Genomic DNA, 16,938 nt, shown 5'->3' with positions numbered 1-16,938 from the left:
CTGGCTGTAAGCAACTGGGATGCTTCTTTATTTTCCATGAAGTGGGCTTTTGTTGGTACATTTGTGTCAAGTTTAGTTTTTATGGCATGCACAGAGCTGGATGTAGAAAAACTGTGGTTTTATTTATTATTCAGTACACATGGCATGCAGAGTACAAATAGCTTGTCTCAAATGCTGAGATTTACAATATTTTTGTGCAACAAATAGTCTTGGAAAGAATCTAAAAAAGAAACCCTATTGAAAGAGATCGTGCTGGGTGGAGGCAGTTTAACGTTCTTTTTTTCTACACTTCTCAATATGTAGGATGTTTTCCTCACATTTCCACACCTGCTGTAAAATTGAACACTCAATGTTATTTGCATGGCAGTACCCAGAATGCACTTCCAGCTCAACCTATTTCCTAAAGGTGCTGGTTTCTTAAAACTGCAGGGTTTTGGTTGTGCTTGTATGTTCGACTACTTTTCCATACATGGTGACATGGGCTAGCCATGCTGAGTACGAACCTGCCTGAACCCCATGAGTACGTACTCAGCATGACGGCTCTGTGCTGCCCTTGCTGTTTGGACTACACTACTAGTGTTTGCATGCTGACACAGTGGGAGCTAGCTGCCTAGTTGGGAATCACAGCTGCTGCCCCAAGTGTAGCTGTAGCTAGAGTAGGAGGCAGTTCCTGCACCAAACAGCTTATAGTCTAAATAGGCAAGACAGACTCATAGATTTTAAGGTCAGAAAAGACCATCATGATCATCTAGTTTGACTTCCTCCACAATGCAGGCCACAGAACCTCACCCACCCAGCCACCCCACTCCTGTAACAGACCCCTAACCTCTGGCTGAGTTACTGAAGTCCTCAAATCATTGTTTAAAGACTTCAAGTTACCGAGAATCCACCATTTACTGTAGTTTAAACCTGCAAGTGCCTCATGACGCAGAGGAAGGTGACCCTCCCCCCACACAAGTTCTCTGCCGATCTGACCTAGGGAAAATTTCCTTCTTGACCTCAAATACGGCATACAGACACCAGGTGGGGGTAGAGGAGTGACTTGCACAAAATCTCTCTGCAGGATTGGTGGGAGGAAGAAGTCAGGGGGAAATCTGTGTGTGTTAGATTTACTAGCCTGACTTTGCATACCCTCTGGGTGAGGGGGAAAAATAGATTAGCTCTTGGTAATTTTGTTCTCCAGGACTGGGAACGGGGAGGGTGGAGTCCCTCTGTTTAGATTCACGGAGTTTGCTTCTGTGTATCTCTCCAGGAACACCTGGAGGGGGGAAGGGAAAAGGTTTATTTCCCTTTGTTGTGAAACTCAAAGGAGTTGGGTCTTGGGGTCCCCAGGGAAGGTTTTTGGGGGGACCAGAGTGCCCCAAAACACTCTAATTTTTTGGGTGGTGGCAGCTTTACCAAGTCCAAGCTGGTAACTAAGCTTGGAGGTTTTCATGCTAACCCCCATATTTTGGACACTAAGGTCCAAATCTGGGACTAGGTTATGATATGTTCCAAGACCAGAGCACTCCAAACCACATTACCTCTTTAAGTGTTTTTTTACACCAGTGGAAATTCCTAGTATAGACATGCAACAGCATTATAAATCGGAATAAGACCCACTGGGGCAAATCACTTTTTATACCAATGCAGCATGTACGTAGTCTAGTGGTTTGCACCAGTGCAGCTACATTGGTGCAGCTATACAGATGCAGGAAAACCCATTGCAAACAAGTCCTTAAGTCGATGACTCTCTGTGGAACCCGGAGGTTACAATTTAAATGGAGATGCTAGTAGAAGTGCTCTAGAACTGTACTAGAATACCTTCCTGCCTTGCATTCTTAATTAGTTGTATTAACACTTTTTATGGGGACACGGTTTCTAATTTGCCTGTAAAGCTAAGGTTAAATAAATAAAGATGAAGGAAATTCATGCATGTTTTATTAAAAAATGGTCCTTAAAAATTAGCAAACTGATTCTGAATACGAGTCATGTGACGAAAATCCTGTGCAATGTTTCGAAAATGGCACAGTAAGTAGAAGTCTAGATTTAAATGACAAAAACAAAGGTATTTGTGATAATTTAGGCGTAGGATCTCATTCTCCATTGCCCAAAGACAACACTACTCTGGTGGTGAAAAAGGGATGTAAAGGAAGTAGATATATCCACCCGGGAATTCTAGTATACACTGACTCTAGGCACCCGCCCCCCCCCCGCCCCAAAACCCGCACAACCCTCAACATAGGGCATGCCAAGGGTTCAGCCAAAGGAAAGTGGCATGGCAGCAACCCTGTTGTATTCCGGCTCCTCATGGCTGCTGGAACAACCATTAACAGACAGGGGCAGTTGGACATAAATTAAACAGCCGTAGCTTGTGCCAGACTGCTATAGTTTATGTCAAGCCCCCAGGCAGCCCCAAAATATGTGGGAGGTGCATTCCATAGCTCAGTCTGAATGAAGAATCAAAACTTTTAGATTTAAATCATCAAATTATGAATATTATCCCAGTAAGAATTACAGGCTTTTCAAACTCTTCTGTGCCATGTGAGTTACATGCAGCCCCTATTTTAGGAACAGCTTTTAGCTGAATTATGTAACAAATTTCAATTTGGAATTAAAATGTCCTGATTTTGACTGGTTTAAGACATACTCAAATGTAATTTTAGTGTGTTGTGATGTTATGATGAAATTCCAGTCCTTGTGAAGAGTATGGAATTGCATTAAATGGTATTTTATGTGAACAAACAGACAGACACAGTCGCTGATCCGGTGAATAAGTGCTAGAATGCAATTCCTCAGCTATCTTCTTCATCTAGGGGTGCAATTAATCTACAACACTTCTGTCAGATTCGTTTTTCTAGGAATTTAATTTGGAAATTTTATATTAATTCCCCTCTTCTAACATTAGCCGGTGCCAGATGCTTTGGTGGGAATGACTGAAACAGAGCAATTTACCAAGTGATTCATTCCATGTTATCCAGATCCAGCATCTGACAATCAGAAGTTTAGGGACACCCAGAGCATTGTGTTGCATCCCTGAGCATTTTGGCTAATAACCACTGATGGACCTATTTTCTAGGAACTTATCCAATTCTTTTTGGAGCCCACTTATACCTTTGGCCCTCACAACAGCCCCTGGTAATGAGTTCCACAGGTTGACTGTGCATTGTGTGAATAAATAATCCTTTATGTTTGTTTTAAATCTGCTGCCTATTCATTTCATTGGATGTGTTATCTGAAGGAGTAAATAACAATTTCTTATTCATTTTCTTCACACCATTCATGATATTACAGATCTCTGTCTTGTCCTCCCTTAGGTGTCTCTTTTCTAAGTGGAACAAGCCCAGTCTTTTGAATCTCGCCTCATATGGAAACTGTTCCATGACTCTAATCATTTTTGTTGCCCTTCTCTGTATTTTTTCCAATTGTAATATATCTTTTTTTGAGATAGGGCCATCAGAACTGTATATAGTCTTCAAGTTGTGGGGCATAGCATGGGTTTATATAATGGCATTATGATATTTTCCATCTTATTATCTATTCCTTTCCTAATGGTTCCTAGCATTCTGTTAGCTTTTTTTGACTGACGCTGCACATTGAGCAGATGTTTTCAGGGAACTATTCACACTCACTTCAAGATATCTTTCTTGAGTGGTAACAGCTAATTTAGATCCTGTCATTTTGTATGTGGTTGGGATTACATTTTCCAATGCTCATTACTTTGCATTATCAACATTGAATTTCATCTGCTGTTTTGTTGCACAGTCACCCAGTTTTGTGAGATTCCTTTGTAACTCTTTGCAGTCAGTTTTGCACATAACTATCTTCAGTAATTTTGTGTTGTCTGCAAACTTTGCTGCCTCACTGTTTCCCCCTTTTTCCAGATCATTTACAAAAGTGTTGAATGGCGCTGGTCCCGGTACAGATCCTTGAGGTACCCTCCTATTTACCTCTCTCCAAAGTGAAACTGACCATTTATTCCTACCTTTTGTTTCCTATCTTTTAACCAGTTACTGATCCATGAGAGGTCCTTCCCTCTTATCCCATGACTGCCTACTTTGCTTAAGAGCTTTTGATGAGGGACCTTTCAAAGGCTTTCTGAAAATCCAAGTATACACTATCCAAGGATCTCCCTTGTCCACATGTTTGTTGGCACCCTGAAAGAATTCTAATAGATTGGTGAGTCAAGATTTCCCTTTACAAAAGCCGTGTTGACTCTTCCCAAAAATACTCATCTATTCTTTACTATAGTTTGAAGTTAGGATCAACTCTGGAGCCTCTTTAAAAAATTGGCATTACATTAGCTATACTTCAGACATCTGGTGCAGAGGCTGATTAAAGTGATAGGTTACATACCACAGTTAGTAGTTCTGGAAGTTCATATTTGAGTTCCTTTAGAACACTTGGGTGCATAGCATCTGACCCTGGTGACTTATTACTGCTTATCAATTTGTTCCAACAACTCCTCTTGACACCTCAATCTGGGACAGTTTTTCAGATTTGTCACCTGAAAAGAATGGCTCAGGTATGGGAATCTCTGTAGTGAAGACTGATGCAAAGAATTCCTTTTGCTCATCTGCCATGGCCTTGTCCTTCTTGAGTGCCCCTTTAGCACCTCGATCGTCCAGTGGCCATTCTGATTGTTTGGCAGGCTTCCTCCCTCTGGTGTATTTTTAAAAAAATTGCTGTTGGTTTTTGGGTCTTTTGCTAGTTTTACAAAATTTATGTACCTTTCTATTTTCCTCAGTGGGATATGAGTTCCAATGTTTAAATTATATGCAGTGTAGTTGTAGCTGTGTCAGTCCCAGGATATCAGAGAAATAAGGTGGGTGAGATAATAGACGTTGGCCCAATACAAACTACCAAATAGACGTATTGGGCCAATGTCTATTATCTCACCCACCTTATCTTAATATCTTTAAAAAATAGATATTAAGATATTACCTTATCCACCTTGTGTCTCTAATTTTTAAATTATTTATTTTGTTTAACTGCCTCTTTTACTCTGTTGGTTAGCCATGGTGGCATTTTTGTCCCTTTTTTTTTTTTTCTTTGTACTGTATATAGTGTATGTAGTTTGAGTCTCTATTATGGTAGTTTTTAAAAAGTTTCCATGGAGCTTCTAGGCATTTCACTCTTGGGACTGTTCCTTTTAATTTCCGTTTAACTAGCCTCCTCATTTTTGTGTGGTCCCTTTTTTTGAAGTCACATGCTACTGTGATGGGTTTCTTTGGTACTTTCCCCTCTACAAGGATGTTAAATTTAACTACGTTATGATTGCTATTACTGAGCCGTTCAATAGTATTCTTTTTTTGGACCAGGTCCTGTGTGCCACTTAGGACTACATCAAGAATTGCCTCTCCCCTTCTGTGTTCCAGGACTAGCTGCTCCAAGAAGTTGTCATTAATGTGGTCTAGAAATTTTATCTCTGAATCCCATCCTGAGGTGACATATTTCCAGTCAGTATGGGGATAGTAGAAATCCACCATTGTTATTCGGTTTTCTGTTTTCGTAGCATCTCTAATTTCTGTGAGCATTTCACAGTCACTGTCACCATCCTGGTCAGGTTATCGGTAGTAATATATTGCTATACTCTTACTATTCAAACATGAAATCTCTATCCATGGAGATTCGATGGCACTGTTTGAGACATTTAAGATTTTTTTACTATATTTGACTCCATGCCTTCTTTTATATACAGTGCCACTCTGCCACTAGTGTGACCTACTCTGTAATTCCTATATATTTTGTGCCGTGATATTACCAGGCCTCGTTGATTATCACTGTTCCACCATGTTTCTGCGGTGCCTATTATATCAGGATTCAATACCAGGCGCTCAAGTTCACCCATCTTAGTATTTAGATTTCTTGCATTTGTGTATCAGCACTTATAAAATTTGTCAATATTTAGTTGTGTGCCTTAGTGTGATGTAATTGAATTGGCCACTTTTTCATTTGGCTGTTTCTCTTCAGCTCCTACTCTTACTCCTGAAGAATTAATACAATTATGGAAGAGTTAGCCAGATTATTTTGTCGTGCCCCACCCATCAGCCAGCAATAAAAGTATCAGCTAACTTCTGGTTGCAGAATCTTTATTACTAGTGATGATGTATGAGTCAGAAATAACACAACTTGATTTTCAGTTCCAAGACTGAGTTGGTTAATCTGAGCACATTTGATATGGAAACCATTGAGGGAATGCATGCAGATTCCCTGACTGGACTGTAAACTTTGAGAAGTTTAGTGGCCGAATGGCACAAAATGTTTCCTGCCTGAATGCCAGCTGCAAAGGGAACTAGTAAGATGCAGATTCAAGAAGTTTTCCTGGAAGAGAAGAAATTTCATTTGAAGTAACCTGGGTGGTACCTTTCCTTGGAATGAAAGCAAAGTCTCAGGGCTTGGCTACATGGGGAAAAGTTTGCAGTAGCTAGTGCGCACTAGGTCCTCTGAACTAGCTACTCCACATAAACCCCCCATGTGATGGCGTTTACTGTACCCTATGAGTGCCTTTGTGCGTTAAGGGAGTGCATTAAGCTAAACCTTCCAAGGGCACTCAATGCACAATAAGGCTATCCGCACAGGGTATTAGTACGGAATAGCTAGTGCATTTTACATTCACACCCTAGTTTGCTGTGCACTAAACTTTCCGTGTAGAAAGCCCTGAGTGTTTGGTGAGTGGATTTAAGGGTTAAGGCTGAGCTCCTCAAAGGCATTATGTGCCTAACCCCCACTGAAATCAATGGGAGTTAGCTGCCTAAGCACCTGTGGGGATTTGGGCCTAGGTGCTTTGACAAAATATGTAGTTATTCCTCTAATGGGTGGCTGAAGGTTGTCCAGTTCTTTAAGAGAGCAACTGAGTGTATAAGAACCCAGGTAATGCTTTTAGACAGGGCTATGTTTACTAAGTCCAACTAATTTTAATTTGGTATTTTTTTAGATGTTAGTTCTCTTTGTATTTTGTTATTCTTTCTAACCTGGTTGAATTCTCTTGTCCTGGGTTAGTATATTGCTGTTCAATTTTATTAATATTTATTTACATAATCTGCCTCCTTGTCTATGGCAAATGCAGTGCTTGAACTAATACTAAAATGCAAAAGGTAAGAAATAGAATCTAAAGTGAGCACATCTGCACATGGTGCTCACTGTTACAGAAGAATCCGGGGAGACACCTTCATCCACAATTAATTTAAACTCCAGAAATTTGGCAGCTGTAGAAATCTAGGAATAGATTCTGGCCCCTACTCCAGCTCCTATATGCCACTCAACATTGGCCTGCGGGGCTGTTAAAGGGACTACAATGAGTCAGAGGAGAATTCCTCTACCAAAGGAGGAATGTAGGGCTGATGTAAGTGGCATTGTGCTGCCCTCTCTGGCCCTGGGGATGGGGCTGGAATGGGACCTGAGGGGACAAGCTTGTAGAGCTCACTGCTATGGAGATTCTGGACTTCAAACAATCTAACCTTGGGAGATGGCTGTCTGTCCTGCTTTATGTCTGGGGAAAACAAGGAAAGAACATCTGAAATCATCACTGACTCCTTCAAATAAGGCATTCCATCAGCCGTCCAAGGCAATGCAATAGTCCTGCCAGTTCTGACAAAACCTACACTTGACGTCAATAACCTTGCAAGTACTGCTACCCCCATTTCCAGCTGCTCCTTCCTGAGCAAAGTGAGCATGAAGGTGATAGAAACAGTTGCCTGGCTCAGATGGGAGAACAGCTCCTGACCTTGCAGAGACCAGGCCTCCATACTTATTCTGCATGTTTCCTCTGCAAACAACGATACCTCTGACATACGCACAGCATGTAGCAGGAATGGGTGGAACAGCTATCTGTAGGCTCCAATCATTCTTTGCAGAATGTCATGATGCTCCTCCTCCAGATGGAGTCCTGTTGGGCTCAGCATCATCATCCTTTCTCTTCAGCATATATATATTTGAAAGCACTGAGAGAGACTATGAGATGAACTACTGCATCAACAGTATACTGAAGGCCTTCAGGTGCATGTTACTTTCTGCACCAATGCAGCCTCTGCCATCACCTACCCGCCACAGCGCCTAGGGTGGGACCCCTGGACTCTTGCCAATAGTGTTTTAGTATTTTAAAGGACTGTGGGAGGTGAAGTTCTTAGATCCAAGTCTCATCCAAAAGACAGAAACCCCAGCATTTAGTATTATCTAGTATAGTATTCTGGCTGAAAACAGCTACATGACAAGTCACTAGGTTTTGTTTCCTCAGAGGTGAGCAACACTGAGAACAGGAATAATGGCCACCAATGAAATGATATATGCAAGTAATAGGTTATGATTGGTTGCACTTCTGTTGAGTAAAAATTATTCGTCTTAGGTGGCAAATTTATAAGGTTTTTTCCCCTGCCCCTATCACTTCATAACCACTTCTGAATGTTACTTGGAAATGTTAAAGGAAAAACTCTTAATTCTATAATTCATGGCCATGGCTATTGTAATACTGCCTGCAGTGACTCAAGAGCATGAGCACCAACCTCAGGGCTGATGGTTAGGAACTAGGCACAAACTCCAGACTGATGTGAGTTGTATACTTAGATTGCACCAACCATCAAGTGGAGACTCCTCAGGCACTATAACTTCCTTAATATGGAGTCACAGACAGTCCCCTTAGGTACTCTGATCTATCTCTTCACCCAGGTGAGCCTACCTTTGTGAACGATGATCCCTTACACCAAATACCACAGCAATATTCAGGTTACTCCCAGTCCCAAAGGACCAGTCACTTACCCCAGTTGCATCTTAGATCTCACACCAAAAACCACGCTTGTAGCCAATCCTATAATAAGCTAAATAAAGATTTATTAAAAAGGAAAAGGAAAAGGAGAGTTATGTACAAGTTTAAAGCTGCTAAATATAGATACAAAAATGAGCTACAATATTAAGTTTCAAAAGCTTCTATTATCAGCAAACTCTATATGTCCTTTAGGGCTAACCCAGGCTAAGCAGCTGGGGATCTCTTGCTTATGCCTCCCTCAGAGACCAAGAGGCATAGAGATACCTAGTTCCTTTTGTGGGGGGGATTTATCCCCTTCCTGCCATGTGCTCTGAGCTGAAAGCTCAGCTGATGGGAGGAGTCCACTTGAATGACTCATCTTCACAGGGAAGAGAGCAGAACAACAAAAGTCTTTTGTCCTTCAATAGATGGGAGGAAAATTCCAGTTACGATGACCCACAATATCAATGGACATTTCCTTCTGCGAAGGGCATAGCACCTTCTGTTGAAGATCTGCCCTTCACACTAATTAATACTGCTCTTCTGTTTGGTGGTTTACACAGTCTCACTATACAACCGCTCAAACATTACCTTTCAATATGGGCTACTGATGTCATAAGTGAGTTAATGCACCTACATTTTTCAAGCCATTTGAATCTAGCAATGTTTGCCCGTTAGTAATGGCTGAGTGTTTCTTTTGAACAGACCTCCCTTGCTTGGAACAGAAGAAACGAATTAATAACAGAGCATGCTGTCTCCTTGCCCCTCCTCCACCGCCGTTATTTCCACCACCGTATTTCAAACAGGGCTGGGATTCTGTAAGTATTGCCTGGGAGCATTTCTCTTGCCTCTCCTATTTTTGTTTTTTTAAATACTCGTGTATCCTTCCTTAGCACTTTCTGGTTGTTGTATTCCAGCAATCCCATCTCGCCATACAGTGCAGCAATAGGAGACATTGTATTGTTTTCATTTTGAATGGATGCTCATTCAGTCTCCAATTGCTTGTGGGACAGCGCCTGGCTTTAAGTAATCTGATATTGATTCAAGACCTCCATCTTTGTTTGTTTTGGACAAATAGGTCAGCCAACAAAACAGTCTCCTAGCTTTTCCTCAGCACCACAGTCCCATCCACTCTGTGTATGCGCTGTGTATGGAATCCCTGCTTTCAGTCAGATCTGTATAGCTATGATCATTACTCAGTGATATGAATTGGCTCTTTGCCTATCTTATCATAGCAGTGTTGTCTCTCACTTACACCTGTCACCAGCCTACATTGGCTCCCACACATTTTCTCCCTGGGAGGGAGAATTTTCCCATTGGTCTCTTGTTAATTTCTCTTTGTTAATGCCCCACAACTATTGTGAGCTATTTTTCTTTGAGATCCAAGGCAAATACTCTGATGATTTCCAATACTACATAAGTTATCACATTATACTGATATTTTAGAATCATAGATATGTAGAGCTTCAAGAGGTCATCTAGTCCATCCCTTACATTGAAACAGGATTACGTATACCTTGGACATTTTGTCAAGAATGTATAGAGGGTGTGATCAAAACCCTATGAAGTCAATGCTAAAATGCCCCTTGACTTCAATGGGTTTTGGATTAGGTTTATAGCACCACTCTCACGAAACTGAAGAAGCCAGAACTTTCTAATATTCTGAAGTTCTGGCTAGTGTTTAGAATGAGTACCTTATTTTTTATTTAGTCTCTTAGTCAGCTATAGTACTTAAAAGCTACTGTTTAAATCCAACTGTATAATCAAAAGTAGAGACATTTTTCCTGAAAGCATACCTTATTGTTATCTTCTTATTCAAAATGTATGTAAAACAAACTAATCCCGGTGTCTCTAGGATCCTCATGAACTGAGCCCCAATATTCTCTGCTGAGAGGTTTTCAGCAGCAGCACGTTGCTTCAGTTCTAAACTCTTGCTTGAGGAGTGGATCTTTGCTTTTGCGAGTGAAGACAGGTTTTGTTAATCCCAGTTACTCCATATCATTATTCTTACGCATTTCAGTATTAGTATTCTTATCCCACCAGGCATAAGCAAGCTGGTTGCTAATGCAAGCCATTTACTGATGGCCAATTACTGTGGCTGAGGGAACCAGCTCTAGTACTGTGCTTAAGATTTTTCGACTGATACTCTAGGTTTCCCCTCTCTGTCTTAAGAATAAGATACTGTGCTGGGCCCTGATGCATGCTCTATCCCCTCATTACAGTCTGTGCTCATGTAGGGCTTTATCCAACACCTGTTGAAATCAATGGAAGCTTTTCCCCTGACTGCCAAAGGAGTTGGCTCTGGCCTGTAACGAATGAATATCCATCCAGTTAAATATCACTAGAGTGAAGTTTACTCAACCCAGGGCACAGGTTAATGTAGTTTGTATTATTAGAGCAAAGAGGCTATTTCTAGGCTGTGCTGTTACTCATAAATTGTGCCTGTATGGAGCAGAGTCAAGTTTAAGAATAGATTTGGGTCCCACGCTGCCTGAGAGGGCATGCTATGGTGCTGGCACACTGTTACAACAGTGCTGTTAGAAGGGAGGACGAAACGTGGGATGGGACAATATGCTGAAGTGATGATAATTAATTATCCATTAAGAGACATGCATGATAAACCACAAGCCTGTACTGGATCCTTGTAAGTGGGTGAAATTAAATGCCCTGCAGATCTGTACTGTTGCTGATTGATTGTTCACGCCTCTCTGTATGATCTGTATGTATATGTATATATATATGTATATTTCTTTTTGTTTAGAAGCTGCTTACCCTTGATATGAAAAATTTATGTCAAGAGCTTCAGATAACACAAGCTTCACGTGAACCAGAATTCAATTGCCCTTCAGGACCTCCTGGCCCCCAGGTTAGTACTGCATCTTAGACAACACCCTTCCATGCTCTTATCTATTCTAAGCTCCTTACAAAACTGCTGCAGTTTTTGAAAATGGTATTTAATTTTTCACAATATTTTAAACTAAGATTTAACTTTTTTTAAAGTTAAATAATATATTTGTCTATTTCCTCTCTCTGCCTAATGCCCTTCAAGCAAAGACTTGAGTTTACTCTACATTTTCATCTGCTTTAAACCAGCCTAAAGTCTTGAATCATTTAACCTCCATGGAAATTTCAGGAACTATCATTTCAAGCCTTCAACTGGTCTCTACTGGTTTTCTTTTAATATTGGTCTCTGTTGTTTTCTACTGGAGGATCAAGAGCCTTAGAAATGAGTATTCTAGCAGAATATCCAGTTCTCTGTTTAGAAACCTACTTGCCAACTGGAAACAGTAGGAACCAGCTGAAAATTTTCTGCAGTAATTTCCACTAGGGAATCCATCCTTCTAGGCATGGAGGATTTGATAAGACTCTTGCCAGAGCACTACAGTGTGGATCCAGTATTGACTGGTGAGTGGCACAAAGCTCCCCCTTAATGCTGAGTGCAGCAGTAGGCTGTTGAAGACCAGAAAATGAAAGGCTGGGTCCAAGAGTTGAACAGTGTTTTGCACATGTCAGCAGAGAAGACTATAAAGCCTTGGAGCCCTCACAAAATGATGTGTTTTGCAAAGGTGGATTTTATACAAAAACACCGATGAATGCCGTATTATGAGGAAAGGTCCTCAACACTGATTAAAACCTGTGCAGTTTTATCTTAGTGAAATACCTGTCATAAATTAAATGCATACAGTCTATATAAAGGCAATATGGTGCAGTGGCTAGGGCACTGGGCTGGGACTCAGGAGATCTGGTTTCTATTTCCAACTCTGCTACTGACCTGCTCTGTGACCTTGGGCAAGTCACTTCATCTATCTGTGCCACTGTTTCCCCTCCCTTTCTTTGTCAAATTAGCTGGTAAAGAAGAGGATTAGAAATTTTATGACAGAATGTTTTGGTCCTTTTGAAATGAAATCACTTTAAAATGTTCCTCCCAGGGACATTTTCAATTTTTCATTGCAATTCAGAATGACATTTTATTCTGGAAATTTGGGAGTTTGTCATGGGAGAGAAATTCCAGTTTCCACTCAGCTCTGATTGTAAGCTCTTTGGGTCAGGGACTGTCTCTTCCTATGAAAAGTACAGTGCCTAGCACAATGGGGCCTTGATCTTAGGCTGCGACCTCTAAACACTGCTGCAATGCAAATAATACCAAAAATATGTATTGTGCTACAGAAGAATTAATAAGTGTACAAACACAATTTTAAAAATCAACGCTAATGGGCTTTGTTCAAATGGAGTTTAATTTTTAATTATTTACGCAATAATACTTCATAGTAGACTAGTAACTATTCTGTAGTGTATTTTGTAACAGTAATAAGGTCTTACTTTAGAAGATCTCATTATAGTGCCTTGTCATTATATCTTTGCTGAAACGTGGGGTGAGGTGGACATATTTTTCATATGGTGAGTGTAGATTAGTGAAGTGCAAATGATTATGGTTCTCTTGTACTATATTGAGCAGTGTCTTATGTATATTATTATACAGTCCTACAATGTACTCGGCGATGTTCCAAAGGATTTATGAAGCTGCGATATGTATGAAAGATGACAATAGTTATTTAAGTCTAAAAACAGAACTCCTGAAAAACTGAATACATCAATTCTTCCTTTAACTAAGAGAGCAATAATGCTAAATGTGGTGGTCTACAATTACCATTGACATAAATAGTATTAATAAAGTGGCTAAAGAATTTATGAAATTTATTTTCTTAGAGCACTTGAAAACAATTGGCTGTCAGGTTGTACTACAATCATGGAGTAGCATGTCCCTGGGAATTTTTAATTATAAACTGTGGAAATGTGCTTTATAAAGGATTCATGGTTCCAAAGCTTAGAGCAGAAAATCCTCTGGACAGTATCATTTCAGCTCTTGGCACATGGGATGGAAATACTGGTACTATATTAAATAAATAGATAATCTAAGGTAGTAGCGCCAAACATCTTTTTTTTTTTGTAACTTGAATGTCCCTGATGTGAGACAAACTGAATATTCTCTACAGAATCTGAGATGAGTTTTACATTTTCATTTTGCCTCATATATACAGATAGCAGGCCAAATTCTGCTCTGAGTTACACCACTGTAAACCTAAAATAACTCCACTGACTTCCAGTAGCTATAGTTGAGTGTAACTGAGGATAGAATCTGGCCCTAATCACACAGTGTGACGATTAGTTTACATTGTGTTTTGGATGGTATAACTGCTACGAGACGAATAGACAGTATTCAAAATTGAATCAAGTAATGTGGGTGGTGGGGGCTAAGTCTCTCACTATCAAGGCTCAGAGGATGTCCTCCCCTGGACAATTTTTAAAAAATATCTGACAACTGGTGCATTTTAAAACCAAAACAGTTGTTTTTCATAATCTTTCTGAGCTGAGACTCAAAGTCTCCCCTGGTTTAATGGTAGAGATGACTTCACCTGAAGTGTCGAAATCCCTCCACCTCTTTCAGTTAAAACTCTAAACCTACCTGTGGTGTTTGAGGGACTGGAGTTTCAAAAGTGCCTTCTTCGTAGCCTTCCTGAATAATGACTTCTGGATTGTGTCATCATTGCCCATAACCTGTGTTCTGTTGACCAAAGCCACAGTAGTGATTTCAATTGTCACTTCGGGGAAATTAGAAATGGAATAGTTTGATACAGTTTTATGGCCTGATACTTAAATCGGTCAGGCCAGCACGCCCAATGAGGTGTAGAGTCCCCTCCCTTGCTCAGCTCATTGAAACGAGTCCCCTCAGGTCCCAATGAGCTAAAATACAGCCTTAGACTGAGTTAGACATCAGACAACACGAGAGAAATTTATACTAGAGATACTGAGACCTATAACTTAGTTTGGGATTTAATTAAACAGTTAGAATTTTTTTTTGACAGACTCAAGATCTTTTGCAAAGTAATTTGGACCTCCTTGTTTAAAAATGCTACAACAACAGCAGTTATGAATATTATATTTCAGAGCACGGCATTTCATTTTCACAACTGGAATTGTGTGAAAAAATTCACCCTATAAATGTAACCAGCAAATATTTGCCCTTTTTGTTACATTTAGAAGGAGGTAAATATACATTTGTTTCACAACTATTTTTAAAAAAAATGAAAGGTGGATTTCACTGTTAGAAACCTTTTTTGTTTGGGGGGCAAACAAAACAATAAAAAAATCATATCAGTTCACTAAAATGAGAAGTTCTTAAAATCCCAGCAAAATTTCCATAATCAGGGGTTTTCAACTTTGAAGTTTTGATCCCTATAGTTTGCATCTGTCCCTTCTCTTATTGTTAAATGGAAGGAAGGTCCTGGCTAGATGGGAAAGAAGTTGTAGAAAGTGAGGAGATCTTAGGTAAAGAAAAGGGAGCTGCAGCACTGAAAAGTCACTTTAGTTGAGCAGAACTCCTCAATTTTTGATCCTTTAGCACTCCACACCAGTTTCAGCATTCTTTCCATCTCTTGCTCTCCAGAGTTCCATCAGCTTCCTTGATGTTTGGCCCCTTCGCTCCACTCCAGCTATTTCTTCCACACCTCAAAACTGCCCTTTCTTCATTCACTGCACCAGGCCTCCCCATTTTCTGCCATTCAGTGAGGCCACAGCACTTACAATTAAAAAGGAGCCTGAACTGGCACGTCAAACACCTGCGAACTTGGTGGAAGTCACTTCCCAGAGGAACTCTCAGTTCTCAGGACAGACAGGCAGGGCTGTCCAGAGGAGGGGGAGGAGCGCTAGTGGGGCAATTTGCCCCAGGCCCATGGTCCAACAGGGTCCCACACAAGAATATAGTATTCTATAGTATTGCAACTTTTTTTTATGGAAGAGGCCCCCAAAATTGCTTTGCCCTAGGCCCCCTGAATCCTCTGGGCAGCCCTACAGACAGAGCTCAGGGGAAGGAAAACAATAAATGGGTACTTTTTCTAATGTAAGTTTACAATTTCCTTCACTTTTCTTTGTAGGGCCCACAAGGAATTCCTGGTGTGATGGGACCAAAAGGAGAAAAAGTAAAAACTAACTCTTTTGGAGTTTTGTTTGTTTGTTTGTTTGTAGGGTAGGGGAAAGACAGAGAGCAGGTGGCTGGGATTTTGTTTTGCTTTTGGGTTTGGGTTTTTTTTTGATGGTGGTGGAGTCTTTGGGTGGGTAGGGTTAGGGTGACTGGATGTCCCAAATTTATAGGGACAGTCCCAAAATTTTGGGCTTTGTTTATATAGGTACCTATTACCCGCCACCTGGACCCAATTTTTCATACTTGCTATCTGGTCACCTAGTGGGAGTTTGCTTTAATGCCAGCTGGATGCTGTAAATCAGTTTCAGGCTATAATTTAAAGCTTCAGCTATAACTCTTCAGTCTCATTGTAGGCCTATTGTACGGCCTTCTGTATCTACAAAATGCTGTAGTACAGGCTGATTGCTTATACCCTTTGGGTGGGATTTCCAAAAGCACTTAAGGAGCACAAGTCACATTGGAGGTCAACGGTCCCGAATTGCATAATAATATCTGAAAATCATACCCTATTTGAAGAAACGGGAAGCAGAGCCGTCCCATGCAATGTCTAATACATGGGTCCATTCAAGATACAATAAATAGCTTTCACATTAATCTTTTTGGCCTCAATTCAGCAAAATCTTTAAATGTGCTTAAGTCCATACACATTAAGCAAAGGACTTAAACAGAAGCTTAATTTTAAGCATGTGCCTAATGCTAAGCATATGTTTAAGTGCTTTGCTGAATAGGGGGGGATTGCTGAATTGGGACCCAAATATAATTGAAGATGCCATTTATTCTGTTATGTGAGTTCAGTCCACTTTAGCTCATAGAGTAAAGTCCAAGCCACTCAGATCTTCTGAATTCAGTTTAAGTACATTAATTTATGAGCTGCTGTTCTTCACTTGGTATCTCCATGACTAATATGTTTTTTTCCCTGTGGCAGGGGGAAATTGGCAGACCAGGAAGAAAGGTACGAATCAAGGTTTATAGAATCTGGTTCATGCACCAGCCTCATAGTTGACATGTGGCAGCTATTAGGGGTTGACTCAGATGTCAATTTGAATTCTGTGTCAAAATGGATAACAAGATATGTTCCTACCCACAGTATTAAAAGAGAGTAGAGAATAACCTGAGCTAGATATTTGTGCCCAAGGGAGTAGACTTTGGGAACAGTTACAAAAGCTGTTAAAAAAAAAAAGTAAAAATTAAAATCCTGACTGATCCACAGAGAAACACAAGCCTAAGTCAGACACTCATT

At 40.4% G+C, this 16,938-nt stretch overlaps 1 protein-coding gene across 2 annotated transcripts in view; it reads left to right on the top strand.

Moving 5' to 3' along the window:
• Positions 1–16,938, top strand: part of COLQ (collagen like tail subunit of asymmetric acetylcholinesterase) — a 66,670-nt gene that overhangs the window by 18,699 nt on the left and 31,033 nt on the right. Inside the window, exons 2-6 of one of the 2 annotated variants that reach the window (XM_050942850.1) lie at positions 3,990–4,158; positions 9,425–9,537; positions 11,481–11,585; positions 15,652–15,696; positions 16,624–16,650. In XM_050942850.1, the coding sequence (XP_050798807.1) occupies positions 11,499–11,585; positions 15,652–15,696; positions 16,624–16,650 (159 nt within the window). In that variant the 5' untranslated portion in view covers positions 3,990–4,158; positions 9,425–9,537; positions 11,481–11,498. The remainder of the gene's footprint in view (positions 1–3,989; positions 4,159–9,424; positions 9,538–11,480; positions 11,586–15,651; positions 15,697–16,623; positions 16,651–16,938) is intronic. The other variant, XM_050942849.1, reaches the window with a different exon arrangement.

The sequence above is a fragment of the Gopherus flavomarginatus genome, chromosome 2, assembly GCF_025201925.1.
Source record: "Gopherus flavomarginatus isolate rGopFla2 chromosome 2, rGopFla2.mat.asm, whole genome shotgun sequence".
Lineage (NCBI taxonomy): Eukaryota > Metazoa > Chordata > Testudines > Testudinidae > Gopherus > Gopherus flavomarginatus.
The sequence above is the reverse complement of the archived record's forward strand: the minus strand, read 5'-3'. Positions and strand labels throughout refer to the sequence as shown.